Genomic DNA, 16,520 nt, shown 5'->3' with positions numbered 1-16,520 from the left:
TTGCAATTCCATTGTAGGCATAACAAAAGCAATTCTTCAAACCCATAGGCTACTGGAAATACTTTCTGTTCTTTAGTATTCCCACCATTTAGACAACTGTCAACAGTTAAATCAGCCTCCTCAGTATCTCTAGGCAGTGACTGTACCACAATATCAGAGACAGGGTTAAACACTGATAAAATTTGACTATGGTATCACCCGTAACACTGGGAGAAAAGAAAAAAAAAAAAAATGAATGCAGGTGTCAGAAAAGATAGTAAATCTTAAGATTTTATTCTTTTTCTATATTGAAGTGCATTGGTATTTTTCTTCTACCTTTTTTAAGAAAACTGCTTTTGATACGCTGCTACAATATCAAATAACAGATTTATGACATCTGTCTTCAGCTAAGACACTACTAATACTTCCTAGGACAGAAAAAATACTTTTCAAGTTTAGTTTTGCAGAAGATACAGTTCATTTGTACCATTCAGTGGTCCATTTGTTGATCGTCAAAGAAGCACTTGTATTTGACAAAATCTTAAAGCTTTCAAATAGATGAATTAAAGAAATAAAAAGACAGATGCAGAAGAACCAAATCAAAGCACACAGGCATGGCATTTTTTCTAAGTAAGTTCCTGGAAAACGTGTGGTCATGAGGGAGGGGTTTTGTGTTGGTTTGTTTAAGATCACAAACGTCAGTTGAACAAATAAGCAATTTCCCATGTTCCGCTTGGTTCTAGTCATTTGTGGCGCTGAATGGCTTTCCTCTTCCTCCTCTTGAAAAAACAGCAGCACCTGCACGTGTGACATGAATTGCATATGAAATAAAAAGAAATCAGAAAACTAAACTCTGTTTACTGTATTTATTTCACTTGAAGTATGTAGTTCAGGTATAGCTAGCACCACAAAGAACACATTAAGTTCTACTGCAGGTGATTGACTTATTAGTGAAAGAAACTGAAGTAGAGATATTTTTGACCTATTTCACCTTTTGAATGAAAAAAAGCTATAATAAAAATAACTACTAAGTTTAGAGTACTGTGTGAAGGTATCAAAACCATAGGCCTTATACGCTGACTTTAAAATGTATTTCTAAGAATAAGGAATGTTGCATTACCTGAGTACTGTTTCATACTAACTGGTAATATGCCAAATACAAAGCTGATCTTAAGATCGTGTCACCTGAACTGTGCACTTAAGACACTACTGATGGTAATACAAGAAAACCATCCGAACTTTCTTTGTCAACCAGAACTTGTAAAAATCTTTCCCAAGGCTATCCTCCAAAATATTTTATAAGAAAATGTTCAGGTACAATATAATTAATGTTCCGATTCAGTGCTGTGATTATATTACTACAGTGAAAAAGCTTTAAGTATATTAAAGTATACCGACATTCTTTCTTCTGCTTTATTGGATATGACAGGAAGAAAACTAAAATTGATGAATATTGCAAATTTGACTTAGCAAATAGAGACACTCTGATGGTAACTGAAAGAAGTACTACCAAAGGAAAAAGAATTGGAGGGAGTTAGATAATACAGAGGAAGACTGCAGAAGTCCAGGAAGTATTTTTGAAAATAATTAAAGAGAAAAGCAACAAATACACAAAGAAATTTTTTCACTTGCATGTAATGTTAGCCTTATTTGAAGCAACTCCCAGCTCCTGATCATCACCTCTGAAATTAAAGCTTCCACTTAGTATTCACCATTTGCAATCAAAAGTGAACACGCAAGCTGTCTACCTTAAAAGAGCTTGCCCCATGGAGTTCTGCAGTTTGATAATTGAATTCGCACTTGCAGTGCTGCATACTCAAAAGTCTTTCTTAAATGATGAAGTACAACAGAAGTGAAAATATAAGTGTACTGCATCAACAGCCTATCAGTAAGTCCTTAAATTCACCAAGTATTTTATGTCACCAAAATTCAAAAAGAATCCTGCTGATTTAGTTTGGAACATGGGAAATGGGCAAAGCATTTAAAAACCAGGGAGAATAAGGGTCTAAAAATAAGGTTCTACAAGGGGTGAGAACAACATCCAAAGTAAGGGGAGATAGAAGTTACCTTCTCAAAACATCCAAGGACACCCTGTCGCTCAGTCACTGAAAAAGTAGCAGTGGGCAGAGGCAGACCAGAGCTGCTCTGAAAGTTACATAACTTTCAGTAGAAAAAAACATTGGTTATTGATGGAGAGGAAGCTCAAAATTAAAATTCAATAGGGGAAACTACATACATAAATATTTTTACAGCTAGCAGAAATATCATACTGTATTTATTACCTCTGAAGTACTTCTAAAAGAGACATAAATGTTTCCAAAGGCTAGCAGCCACCAACTGCAACTGAAACTCCCCATAACTACTAACTATTCTTCTCAGCAGCTGTCTACAACCACTAATATCCATTATCACTTAAGCTTTGAATTTATATGCACAAGTATGGAGTCCAATTTAGTTTAATCCTTCTTTCACCTCAGTCTTTTCCCAAGTATTTTATACATTCCCATGTATTTATATACAACAAAAATAATATCAAAACAAAGCATTTTACAGTGGTCCCTCCCTTTCAACGTGAATTATCCTACAATCCTGTAAATGAGGAAATCCTACCCTGGACTGTGATGCTAAATCGCTTTTTTACCTCTTTCAGATTAGGAGGCCTCAAAGAAAGCTTACAGAAAAATTTTGTCTGGGTTCATAATGCTAGTATATACAGATCATAGCTTACTTAAGTAGTATCTGCTGGAAGTGGGGCAAGACAGTTAATTTATATGCTAGAAAAACAATGTAGAATTTTAACTACATTTTGCTTATATGGGGTATGTCTCAAGGAACAGCAGATCACACTTCTCAAATATTTAGGACTGCTTGAATCCTCTGTGTACTTTTAGGACACTTTAGGTTTTCTTACTTTCCTTCTCAGAAAATTTTAATCCACCCTTACTGCTAATCTTATACTCTTCTCTATTCCTTCTCCATAGCCTATTTAGTTTGCTACTTCTCTGTCAACCAGAGAAGGGGGGGGCATCATGCAATGGGGAATTTAAGAGTTCTATCTTTAACTAACATAAAGGCACTGCTTTTTAATCTCCTGGTCTTCTGGAGTTTGCATAATACTATTACAAAGAGTATAACTCCTACTAACAGTTGTTTGGGTTTTTTTTAATTATAAGAACTACTCAACTTTATTTTAGTTCAGGAAAATTCACTAAATGCTGAAAACTTATTTCATGTGTGAAAATAAATCCCTTATTAATATATAATATATATAAAAAGTGTTAAAGGAATGCAAATTCCATAGAGCATTGTAAATCACATGACTGGACTGGAAACTTATTGAAATGTGTATTTATCAGCTCATAAGTGCTAGACCTGTCAAACCTTCCAAGGCCAAATAAATGTTATTTTAAAATACATGCGCATTTACTTGGGAATAAGACAGGTCAGACTACACTGTGTGATAATAAATTTTATAAAAGAAATGTATCTCTGGCATTAGAGATCCACAGGATATACAATGCATAACCTCTTGAAGAGTCTAATTTATAATAGAAATACAGTCATGTTCTTAAGGATACTGTCACTAGAGGGTGTTATTATCACTTTTATATATATATTACAGTACTTGAAGCCATATTTAAAGGTACAGATATGGGCATTATTAATGAGTATTAATTCATTATGATTTATCATTATATGATAAATTTATCATATTATTCAATACACATGCAAAATGCTTAAGAAGATACACTTCAAAAATTTCTAATTCTAGGAAAGGAACTTTTTTATCTTTTTAAAGAGAGCATTTAATGACTGATAACTTCTTTCTCTATAGGGTATAAAACATTTCCAGGGCAGGATAATACTGATTTATGAAACTCAAGAAACAACTTAGTCTTCCAGTAAGAACTAAACTGACCTTTGAGATACTATCTAAAGTAGCAATTTCAGTGTTATGGTTTCAAACATTTATTGTCCTATTTAAATCATTATCATACCTTTTTTCTGTTAAATACCCTTCCTTCTACTACTTAAGAAGTCCCTGGGCACAACATGCTAAAGCAACTTCAGTTCTCATTTGTGTTTAGGTAGCTCTGTTTTTATATCTGTCATCTACCATGTGGCAGCACTTTACTGCAGGATTATTACCAGGTGTTTAAAGTGGGAAAAAGAATGCAAGATGCAAAAAGGACAGATCATGTAATTTTTTCCTGTCTGCCCTTCTTCGTCCTCCCATGGCAGACCCCTTTGGTTATCCAAATGACACAAGCTTCATAGAAGCAACTGTTCTGATGGCTGGCAAAGAGTTAAGGAAAGAAAGGCTAATTGCTCAGTGATAGCCGGAAGATCTACAACTCCAGTAAGTAACAACTGAAATAGGGCTGAAAGGTACTTTTCTTAAAAAAACCCCAAAAAACAACAACAACAAAAACCCCCATGAAAATGACAAGGCATAAGATTTAGAACATACACTGCATGTGAGTATATAAACATATATCCAAAAAATGGAACTGTTGTATGAATGTCCCAAAATAATAAAATGCTTACTGAAAAAAACTCTTATCCTCTCAGATTTACTGTATCCCACTGAAATGGTAATAGAAGATCTAATATGCAGCTAAACAACATATTTGTTCATAGTTAAAAATCACATATGATAGGGCAACTCTTTCTTTGATCTTTTAAACCAAGATATAGTCATGCTAAGCTTCTAAAACTATGAAAACATCTAGAACAAAGGATGAAGTGTTTTAGAAATATTCAAGTTTGTCATCTCAGAGTATGAGGAAATGTTAAAAACAGAGGAAATCAGCAAGAGAAGTTAACTTTGTTTGTATTTTCAGATGGAGAAAAGATTATAAAGGAAGCACAAAGTGAGAGTCTTTTGATAAAAGTGTCTCCTTGAAAACAAAAACATCTATATCAAAGACAAAAAAAGAAACTGACACTTGTATTTCCTTACACTCTTCAGCCATGTAAAATCTCTATACTGACATTTAAACATTTCACAATACCTTTTTGATATTAAGCTTCTAACTACCATGTTAAAATGTAAAATTCCCTAAACCTTCTAAAGTATTGTTACTGAGAGATGGATACCTGTACATTGATGTCTGACAGCAATGCTGGGGAGGGGGTGTGGGTGGAGGGTGTGCATGTGTGTGCTGCTTTAATTACTGCCAAAATATAAAACAACTTCTACCCCCAAAAAACTGTGAATAAGGAAACTTCAGTTTCAATAAACACCACTGGAAAACTAATTTGTTTCATACTGAAAAAGAAAACTAAATAGTAGGATATTGAGACTAGATTTTGCCTGCAACAAAAACAGTAAAGACTAGGCCAAAAAGGTCAAGGATAGCATATTTGTACATCAGTTATTCATATCAGAGGAAATGAACTTCTACACTTTTAAAGCAGCTGCAGCATCTTGGCTTCTAAGAGTTCTCTTACTTTTTGTAGATAACTAAGCATAAGTTTAATTGTGCTAAGCATTACTCAAAACTTCAGAAGTTTACATCTTTTCCTATGTGTACATAAACTGAGCATAAGGAAGGTTATCACTGCACTTATCCAAAGTGAGGGGATACGGAATTTTTCTACATGTAGCCTGTTAACATCCTTACGCTTTAGGTCTTTTCTTTGTTTTAAATATATATAAGAAAACTGAATTCTTGCCAGAAAAATAACAATCCAGTACTCTGCAAAGATGGAAGATAAAGAATTGCTCTTCTCAGTGCTCACAGAAATCTAGTGCACAAGTGTTGCATAACAGGCACCTCCAGTCACAGTTTTAACTACACATTCACATAAATCTTACACATCAAAATCAGAACCTGTGGAACAATCACTTCAAGAAAAATTTGTACTTTGAGAAATTCCCCCTTATCTCAAAGTTAGGAAAATGGGCACTACAAAACTTACTGCTATTAAGGAATGCTTACTGGATTTTTCTGCTATTCATACTTGTGTGCCTCTATTTTGTGATAAGCTAGATGGATACCCTTGTAAAATCCTATTCCAAGAACAATTACAAAAGGAAACATATTGAAAGCTATACTGCCTTTAGCTATCAAGAATAGAATTTTTTTTCTGTAGTATTTTGCAAGTCTGACTTTACTACTCAAATTTATATATATATTAGTTGTCTACCCCATCTTAACAGACCTTAATATTTTCCCCTTTCATTACACTGTAACTTTAAGGAACCCTGAAGTTATGTTTTAGTAATTAGTTAGCAGATTGTCAAAGACTAATACTCTGGTACATACTATGTTTATAGAGATAATGGGCAAAGTTCAAAAATTTGCTAGCATTTATTACTTGTTCATGTAAGTGAGTTATTTTCATTTAAAATACTAGCTGAACGCTACAACATCTGAAAATAATATTTCCCCCTCTAAAACAGGATAGCAAGTAAGAAAAAACATTCTACTACCCACTAAAAAAGATTAAATAAAGCACATCACAGACTATACAACTTAAAAGCAAGCAAGATTTCAGGCAGGCAAAATAGCTCCTGAAGGTGGCTGTTTCTTTGTAAAAACAGTTAATTGTTTCATAATATTAAATCAGGTTTTGTGATTTCCAAATGGAGATGTTATTTTAAATTTCTCCGAACTTAGTTTTAAACCAAACAGGAACAAAGGCCCCGGGGCTATTTCTGTGTGCCTGTGCTGGAGAACTCACCACATGTTTAACACTTTCTGGCAGCTATACAGAAAGAAAGGAAGGGGTAAAAAAAGAGAATCAGAATATCACACAGGAAGAATTTTACATCTTTCATACATAACTTTCAGTACTCAGAACACTATCTTAAAATAAATATTTCAAAATTAGTTGAAATATCAAAAATGCATGCACTTCTCTAATATAGAGAGATGTGTCATTGAGGGCTTAGCCTAAAAAGCATAAGCTATAGAAAATTTACTATCTAAATACTTAAAGCCAAAATTAAGGATAGCACTATAGTTTTGCCCCTCACTAGTGGTTATTCAGTTTAGGCAGTATTTTTTGAAAAACTATACAAGAAAAATTTTGAAGTAGCTGAGCACACAAGATCCAAAGAATATAAAAGATGGACATACTTTGTTTCATCCATTACTTCTACTTCTGCAGGAGCTGTGATGGGTGCATTTGAATGGCCTGCAGTTGGGTCATCTGTGTTCAGTTCTCCATTTGTTGAGCTTACTACCTGAAATCACCAGAAATACCTGAAATTATGCTAGTGCCAGACATACATTTCTTAACACCTAAAGTTACAATACCTCTTAAAAAATCAGTGATTTTTGTTAATTTCATTATTCTTCTTATCCCAATAATAGCATCTTTTCCAGGTTTTATTCCTGCATCCCCACACTCCTGCCATTTTTCTTTCATACCTGCTAGTGGAACTGACATCTACATGACAGACTCAAAGTGAGTGGAGAAAGCAAAAGCTGATCAGGTTTGCTGATCTCCCTCCTGTCTCTTCAGAGTCTTAAGGGAAGGCACTAGCCCCTTTCCTGATATCAGTCTTAGACCCTTCATTAATGTATTTAATTGGGGAAGGAAACTCCCTAGTTTCCTTCTTTGTGTGGCCCGATTCAGCTGTATCTCAAAGAGCACACACCAGAAAAGGAGGAAACATTCTCTAGACCTAAGATTGTGGGCAGCTTTTGGTTTTCACTCTTAGAGCACAAGAACACTTACTGCCATTATTAAAAAATAAAAAAAAAATCATATTCATTCCATTAATTTCCTCTCAAATTCTTTTGTAAATTCTTGAGCCACCGAGACATCTCTTGTTCTCTGAGAATATTTATTTTTACTTTAAACCAAATTCACCTCACAGAACCTGCCAGGAAGGTGGTTAACTGGATATACACCAGTGCCTACCTGGTTAGGGCAGCTGGCAGTGCTAACTGACCCATTAAAGTATCAAGAGGTCTACTAGCTACAAAGTAGCAGCAAATTCTTGGCCAAGAACATTGCACAAAAACATTCTGGCCAAACAATAAGGAGACTGTAGAAAACATCTATAAAAAAATCAGCTACAGGAAAGTAGACCAATGGTAGTTCACAGTTCAAGATTCTTACCAGCTGTGACCTGAAGGTCAGAGATTAAGGTAGAAGAAAGCAGAGGTAAGGAAAGTCATCATAATAATGTTCCTACTCCCCTCACCCTTCAAAGTTCTCCTCTTAATGTAGCAGTTACATGTTATCTATTTATGACTAGAGCTAATAGCATTGCCTATTGAGGTTTGCTTTGTGGTTTCTATTGTAACACACTAGAGTACAGAGCTTCAGAAGTTCACTGAACTAAAACCATTTACCATGTCATATGCTTACATCAGGCTGAGTTTTCTCCTTTTCCAGGTTTCACTAAAATAAGAATCATTGCCAAAAACACCCTGCAGCCCAATAACAAAACAAACAGAGAGATGTCTGAAATTGCAAGAATCTAATTACTCAAATTTTGGTCTATCACTGAAGGAAGTATGGGAGATTGGATTTGATTTCTGTGATGACAGGTAAGTCAGTGGAGTTTCAACCAGGTGGCTTAAGCTTAGTTTCTTATCATTGGGGATGGCAGAAGCACTAAACAGCCAGTGACAGAAATAGGTAGGAAATGTACTTTAATAAATAATAAGATAGTGAGTTAGGCATCTTAAACTAAACACTGTGGGTTAGTAGATTTATTTTTTATTTTACAACTATCTTAATATTTGTTGTCATCATGGTCCACATTTACTGGTAAGTGGAAACAGTATGCTCCCCCATTTCACCAGAAGACAATTTCACTGCTTCTTGTGAAATACCGAGTTGTAACAGTGATAAGCAGAGTGGAAGCACATGGTGTTTGCATAGGAAGTACTTGCTAAATAAGACAGGATCATTCACAAAAATGCAAGGGTAAAAAAATTTGCTCAACTTGTCCTCCAAATGAATTTCGGATCCAAATCATAATTACAGAACTAATCACAGCTATGGCCTTTACTAATCCATATAAAGCAATGTAGCTTTTAGCCAATCTTGCCTGTAAGTCCTAATGGTTCAAGATTTATGCTCCATGATCTAGATTTCAAATGAACTTTTCTAAAGAGATCTTCAGTCCTGTGCTTCAGGTTTAGTAACAACAACTGATCAGAAACAGAAGCCTCTGTCTTCAGTTTACTCAAGCAAGGGTAGAGTACATCAAGAAACAAGATGACAGACATATGCCCTTGTCTGGATGGGAAGCAAACCCAGACACCTTAGTGTTCTTGACTGCTGTAAAGAACAAATGACAGTCTGCACAGGTATTTGAAAGAACTCCTATTTTCATCTCTTTTCCTTCAAAAAGCAAATGAAAACATTTATGTTTTACTCAAATATCAAACACGTTGCCCAACTCTAACATCTACGAAGTTTCACATGGCATGCTCGTTCACACTTCTTTCCCAGGAGTGCCTATTCAATTACTCATGTCTATCTTCTTGGACAGCAGATTCAAAAAAAAGAGATAAAACTCAAGCACGTACACACTCTTTCTTTGAACTGGAAAACATGAAAGTACATATCTAAAAATCTTTCATACATTAATAATCTAGTTATAAATATTATTTTTCAACAATAGGTCCAAAAAAATCCATCTTTCCCATCTGATGGATAAAAAAGGAGAAAGTAAAAACATTTTGACAGGAACAAAACTGTATCTAAGCTTGTTTTTACAGTCTGCCTTTCTTTCACTGCTAGAGGACGCTTATTTTGGAGAAGCAGGTAGATCAGCAAAAAAGGTTTGCTACTCTGGTTAAAGATTCATGAGTAGTCTTATAGTCTTATATATAGTTTTATAAGCCTTTGTCAACAATCTTCTGGTCTCTTTGGAACCTGTCCTGGTTTTGCTAGGGTAGAGTTAATTTTCTTTCTTTTTAGTTATTAGAAGAGTAGTATTTTACTTTCAGTGTTTCAGTTCAGACTTATCATGAGAAGAATGTTGATAAAATACCAATGTTTTTAGTTACTGCAGCTCAAGGCCACAGTTTGTCTGTTTCACAGCTACACCAGGACTGGGAGGGGGGAAGTGCAGTGAGGAGCAAAACCCAAAACTGGCATCTGGATGTGCCAATGAAATATTCCAGATCATATCACGTCATGCCAGTATATTAACCAGGGTTGACCGGAAGACAGGGCACTTCTCTCGGGGATCGCTCGGGCTCACTCTTCCGGGGTTTCGGTTCGGGACTGTCTCGGCTCCGGGATCGTTAGCTGGCACAGGCTGGGAATTGGTCAGTGGGCGGTGAGCACTGTGTATCACTCATTTGTATAGTCTGTTATTACTGTTGTTATCATTATCATTTTTTCTTTTAATTAGTAAATAGTTTTTATCTCAACCCGTGAGTCCTTGCCCTTCTTTCCAAATTCTCTCCCCTGCTCCCTGGGTGAGGGGGGGCGGGGAGGGTGATAGAGCAGGCTGTGTTTGGCTGCAAGCTGCAAGCAAAAGGGTGAATCCACCCAAACCACCACAGAACCTCTTCTGGCAATTGTTAAAAGGACATCTGCAAGATTTGAGCAACTCAAAACCAAAAAACTTCCTGACTTATGACAGGTTTGGTTTTGTTTTGGTTTGGGTTTCTTTTTGTTGTTTGGTTGGGTTTTGTTGCTTTTTTATTTTTTTTTTTAATCACAGTTTGTCATACTAACCTAAGCTGACTTCAGCTTTAAAGGAGCAATAACAATCTTCTGCTTGGGTTAATGCACTGCCATATGGCAACAAACAAAGCTTAATTCACCATTTCTCAACATGTTGTGCTGGTTTTGGCTTGGATAGAGTTCATTTTCTTCATAGCAGCTGGCATGGGGCTGTGTTTTGGATTTGTGCTGAAAACAGTGTTGGTAATACAGAGAAGTTTTAGTTATTGCTGAGTACTTCTTACACAGAGTCAAGGTCGTTTCTGCTTCTCACACTTCCTTACCAACGAGGTGGTTGTGGGTACACAAGGAGTTGGGAGGGGATACAGCCAGGACAACTAACCCCAACTGACCAAAGAGATCTTCCATGCCATGTGACATCATGGTCAGCATATAAAGCTGAAGGAAGAAGAAAACTGGGAATGTTCAGAGTGATGGCGTTCGTCTTCCCAAGTAACTGTTACAGGTGTTGTAGACCGGCTTTCATGGAGACGGTGGAACACTTGCCTGTCCATCGGAAGTAGTGAATAAATTCCTTGTTTTGCTTTCCTTGCATGTGCAGCTTTTGCTTTACTTATTAAGCTGTTTTTACCTCAATCCGAGTTTTCTCACTTTTACTCTTCTAATTCTCTCCCGTGTCCCACCAGGGGATGTACATGAACATTTTTCTATGCATAGTCATAGAATTAGGTTTCTGAAAACTAGTATTTTAAACCAAGTTTCAAATTAGAAGTGTTGCAATGTTGAACATTAGCTTAAGCTACTCACCTATACACAGTGAGAGAATTAACTATTAAACTGAAGATCTAAAATAACTTTAAGTATTTCCATAACAGATCTTATCCTAGTTTAAATTTAGTTAAAAATTAATTCTTCAAAAGTTTAATTTGAAGAGGACATATATAAAGACACATACGTATGACATTGGTAGTTTCTTGCTACCATTAAGGCAAACAAACTTAAAGTACTAGACCCACCACCTAATAAAGAGACATATTAATTGTGGAACAGTTTAGTTTCTTTCTTAGACATAAGGTCCTTTAGAAGCTTGATAAGGGCCACTTATAACAAGATGAAGTTAAGCCTGAATACCAGTTCTCCAAGTGGTAACAGCAAATCTTCAGGCTAGTCCTATGCATTGTTTTGGACTAATCTTTTAATTTTCATGTTGAAAAATCAGTCACTCTCTCTCACAAAACAAATTTTGCTGGTTTTTATGCTTATAATCACAATAAGGAATTGCAAGAATTTGAAAAAGACACAGCAAATAATCCTTCATTTCATTACCAATCTTAGTAACTGAATTCTCCACTCTTCAAAAAATAAATTATCTAGGTAATTAATTAGTGATACTAGAGAATGCCATATTTTACCTTCAAAAAGTTTCCAGTTAAGGCAAAAGAATAAAAATTCACACTACCTTTTTAATTCACAAAAGCTTAGGATAATTGATTTTTTTTCATTATTTTAACAAAAAGGAACACTACTGGTATTTCCTAGAAAATGTTCCCCTTGCCCTCAAAGGCTATTTAACATATATTACAGTGAAATAAAATCTCTTGTGACTGTAAAAAGGTTTTACTTGAGAAAAAATAAAATGTTTTTTAAGTGCTATGATTGCCAAAAGAGTGATGTGATATGATATACAACTTGAAAGTTTTACTTACTATAATTTAACAAGTTAAATATGTATTTTCCTAACCTAAAAAAAAAATTTTTAAAAAAAAGAAATTTAATAATTTTGGAAGATACAATTTCGAATCCAATTTTGATTCTACATTACTATACCATTGCCAAAAGATAAATTACTGCCTGATTTTACCAAGAGAATTATTGCAGTTCAAGTTAAACATGTAGGTAAAGCTTAAAAAATATTTGTAAATGGGAAGCGTAGAACAATTTCTAAACTTTTATTGAGACACAGTGAAAATTATAATCTATCAGCTTTCCTTATATGACACGTGACAGTAGTTTCTAAAGCAGCAAAATTTAGAGAATGTTAAGTTTTAACTGAGTTTCAAAGCACTTAAAGAAGATACCGAATTATCACACTGGTGAGATTACAGCACTGTTTTCTTTACCCTAGACTTATTCTTTCTTCAGGCACTGACAATTTTTTTCCAAAACAAAACTTCAAAAGAAATATATGTAACTTAGATTGTCAGACTCAAAAATGCAGTAGACAAAAAAAAATATTTTTTTCTGCAGATAACACTTTACAAACCAGAAGTATTTTCATTTTGGACTGAAAGTTCAAATCCTCATATAGAATTTGCAGCTAGCATTTTGAATCCTTTTATATTAAATTTAGATTTCCTCATGTATTATCCAAACCACCTCACCCTGAATATATTCAGAGCAAGACATTAAAAAGTAAAATTAATAGCAAGACAGGAAAAAAAGCTCTTTAAAGTTAATAAACTAATGAAATAAACTAATAATAAAGGAAAAAATTGTTGGTTTCTACTAATTTTTCCCACTGATAAGTGTAAAGTACTGCCCTAGGAAACATTCTTCTAATCAACTACTGTTTGAATAAAAGTAATAAAGTTTAAGCAAAAATAACTACTTCACATTTTCAGTTGAAGTTTGTTTAAGGAACAAAAAAGCATGACTGGAACCGCTGAACTCACTCAATAGTGTTTTAGTTGCTAATACAACTAAATAACTCATCAAAAGACTAAACTTCAGTTGTTTGCACTTCTGTAAGTGTATATCCCTTCAAAAAGAGAGTTCCATTGCTTTAGGCTTTCACCAAGAAAGAGGTAGCACAAATTCCATATACAAAAAGCTGCTTAGTTTTCTGCACCTGTTTTAATTGCAGTTTGGCAACTGTGAAGTAGGGAATAATAGGAACATTCTGAACATTATTGGTAAGTGAGCTTCATATGGGAACAGGAATTATATTTGTATTATGTAGCGCAAAATGACTGATTAAATCACACAAAGAAGCAGAAAATACCTGTACCAAGCCACCATGTCTGTCAGCTGCTAGGTGAGCCCTCAAATGCTGTGGATTGGCTTGCTGTGAGTCCCAAGTTGCCCTATGGTCTGTTGACTATCATTTTTGAATGCATTAGGAATATATGCAAAAGAAGGAATAAAAATTCCAAAAATAAACAATTCATGCATTAACTATTATATATTATTTTTTAAAATCACAGAAACACTGCATACTCAAACTCCTATACAGATTGTACCTTACATATGCACACTTACATATGCCTACACATACAATTTCATAGAAAAGTGAAGTAGCTAAAATTCAAAGTAAGAAACAAAAGTCCACTAACACAACCCTGTAACTTAGCTTAGGTAAATGGACACAGATTTAAATTCCTAACATTTTTACCACTTTGGTCAATACCCTGATTTAAAAAAAAAAAAAAAAAAAAGTGAAAATGTTATACATACATGTTAGAACCCCAAAAGATGATACAGCATACGGGGAAGAGATAGTCACTAAAAACAGAAAACTATATGAAAAAACCCCTAAAGTATCAGTAGTGAAAATTCACTACTGATGTAAGCTATGTCTACAGAGGCAGAAATACATTAACAAGAATCTACTTAAAAAACAAAGAAAACGTGAATTCAATTTTATTTCGGAATTCTAATAAAAGCAACAACATAGCACAAATCATTAGAAAAAAGACAGAGTAATGCTGATAATCTTATATGAGCAGTGTACCTGATTTTTGGACTGTTGCATTTTGTCTTTGTGTTGATATGCTTCTCTGTTTGAAGGCAGTGCAGGGTCTGAATGTATTGAACCCAATGGAGTAGGCTACAAATACAAATACAGGTTTGTAAGAGAAACTAATCTTCAAATCTGACAGTTACCCAAACCCCAAAATTATCAAATTGAAGCAAAAGCTTCACTAAATATTTACTTATACCAAAGAGGAAAAAAAGGCAAACCAAGACTTACAGAACCTCATGAAGTAGCAATTCTGAGTATTACTGACATTAATTTTCTAAAACACTTTAGGCTGATGTTTTCTGCAGTTAGCAGTTAGGACATTCTGATGAATGCCTGAAGGCTTAAAGTAATGCTTAATGATAAACATTGAAAAAACATTTAGCAATAAAATACTACAATTCTTTCAGAGTCACACAAGGAAATTCAGGGTAAAATGTATAATCCACAATTGTCCAACTTACACACACCACCCCTTCCCTACTTATTAAAAAGAAGCATGGAAAAATTTGAGGTGCTGAAAAATTCATCTTTTACCCTTTTGATAAAGAACGTAAACATAGTATTCTCTGGAACTTTAGAAGCACTATGATGGAAACTGATATTCTACACAGTATTTCATTAGAACAAGGCATATAAAATACAGACAGTTTCTTCACAATGAACTGACAAATATCTGGTGTATAACTCAGATGCAGAAAAGTGATTGCTCTACATTTTAAAAATACTGGAAGCAAGAAAGTTCCTAAAGCAAAAAAATACATGCAATAATGACAATGACCTGCAAAGTTTTAAGCTCCTTCAACTCAAAAACCAGTCTGAATACCCACCTCATTTTGGACTGAACGGAGATTTACTTTGATATTAAGAGTTTGTGTTTGGAAAGAGACTCAGTATGAAATACCTCAAGCCAAAAGATAAAGTTTGAAAATGCATCTGAAAATGGTCTTGTAATAACAGCTGTTCACAACTCTTAACAGCAGCCATGAGATGCACAAGTATTCTGAAACCCAAGACTAACACTGGCTCAAAACAGTTGACACAAAAACCCCACTATATTATTAATAGCTTAATTGTACTCACCAACTGTTTGCCAATCCAGTCATATTCATCATCAAACATATAGCCTTTCCGATCAAGCAAGTCTGTAAAGAGCTTCCTTAAGTAGTCATAGTCCGGCTTTTCAAAAAAATCTAGTCTTCTTACATAACGTAGATATGTAGCCATTTCCTCTACATAAATAAGAAACATATATACTTTGAGTGTTTTAATGGCACTCAAAAAGTAGTACTTATTATTGCATTTTAAAGCAACTTCTACCTCTCACCATAAAACCTGAACAGTTGCTCAGCATCAATCTATGAATTACCAGAAAGAAAAGTTACTTAATAATAATAATATTCAAGAGATAGCACCATATTCTACCAAGTGACCGCCCCTGAATAATCTCCCATTTGCATTACCTGTTGAGATCCTCCATTCAACCTTCCAATCCTGATGCACACTGTGCCAAAAAAGTGGGGGGAGAAATGCCTCTACTTTTCAATTTCTTTTTTTTTCAATTAATTATACAATGGTGAGCCTAACGGAAGTCAGAGAAGTGGGTATATGAATGTACAGGGTAGACTATATCTCAAAGAACACCTGTTACTGGAATGTAACCTTCCTTTCTTTAAGAGAAGATCCCCATGTACGTTCTAAAGTGGGCAAACTCCAATTATCCCAACAAAAGCCACTCCATATAGGCTCTGTTGAGCTATGCCTGTAGTAAGACTATGGAAGGCTGCAACAGCACTAAATGCTTCAGGTATCACATTATGTGAAGGTGTTGAGCAGAAGTGGCAAATATCCTAAACAGAAACACTGCAGAGAAGTACTAAGGTTACCTGAGATCTTGTAGAATGACTTCTGACCAGTGTCAGTTTAATACTGCTGTTTAAATACCATGCCATCATACAAATGGGAATTCATTTCGGTAGCTGTTACAAAATAGAGCAGTCTGAGAAAACAGCAGATGGTGAGAAGAGATAAATGTTAACAAGCTTTCACAAGAGATCAAGTTCTACAGTTCCTTCCACTCCAGTAGGTATTATAAGAAAGACCTAAAGTACTGGAGGAGTGAAGAAAGCAAAACCCTAACCATGCTGAAATTTTGTTTCATTCAGACTGCATCTGTCCACATCTTCCT

The 16,520-nt window shown here is 34.8% G+C and overlaps 1 protein-coding gene across 7 annotated transcripts in view; it reads right to left on the bottom strand.

Moving 5' to 3' along the window:
- Positions 1 to 722: 722 nt before the first annotated feature.
- CSNK1G3 (casein kinase 1 gamma 3) overlaps positions 723 to 16,520 on the bottom strand; it is a 58,057-nt gene continuing 42,259 nt past the window's right edge. For 2 of the 7 annotated variants that reach the window (XM_010175684.1, XM_029086926.1), the window contains 6 exons: positions 15,416 to 15,564; positions 14,324 to 14,419; positions 13,595 to 13,690; positions 7,068 to 7,174; positions 6,670 to 6,693; positions 723 to 777 (listed from right to left, as the gene is read on the bottom strand). In XM_010175684.1, coding sequence (XP_010173986.1) covers positions 723 to 777; positions 6,670 to 6,693; positions 7,068 to 7,174; positions 13,595 to 13,690; positions 14,324 to 14,419; positions 15,416 to 15,564 — 527 coding nt within the window. Of the gene's footprint in view, positions 778 to 2,081; positions 2,140 to 6,669; positions 6,694 to 7,067; positions 7,175 to 13,594; positions 13,691 to 14,323; positions 14,420 to 15,415; positions 15,565 to 16,520 lie in introns of those variants that run through there. The other 5 variants (XM_029086925.1, XM_010175686.1, XM_029086924.1 and 2 more) reach the window with 4 other exon arrangements.

The sequence above is a fragment of the Antrostomus carolinensis genome, unplaced genomic scaffold (assembly GCF_000700745.2).
Source record: "Antrostomus carolinensis isolate BGI_N321 unplaced genomic scaffold, ASM70074v2 scaffold1989, whole genome shotgun sequence".
Taxonomy (NCBI): domain Eukaryota; kingdom Metazoa; phylum Chordata; class Aves; order Caprimulgiformes; family Caprimulgidae; genus Antrostomus; species Antrostomus carolinensis.
Note: the sequence above shows the minus strand (reverse complement) of the source record. Positions and strands in the feature narration are given on the sequence as shown.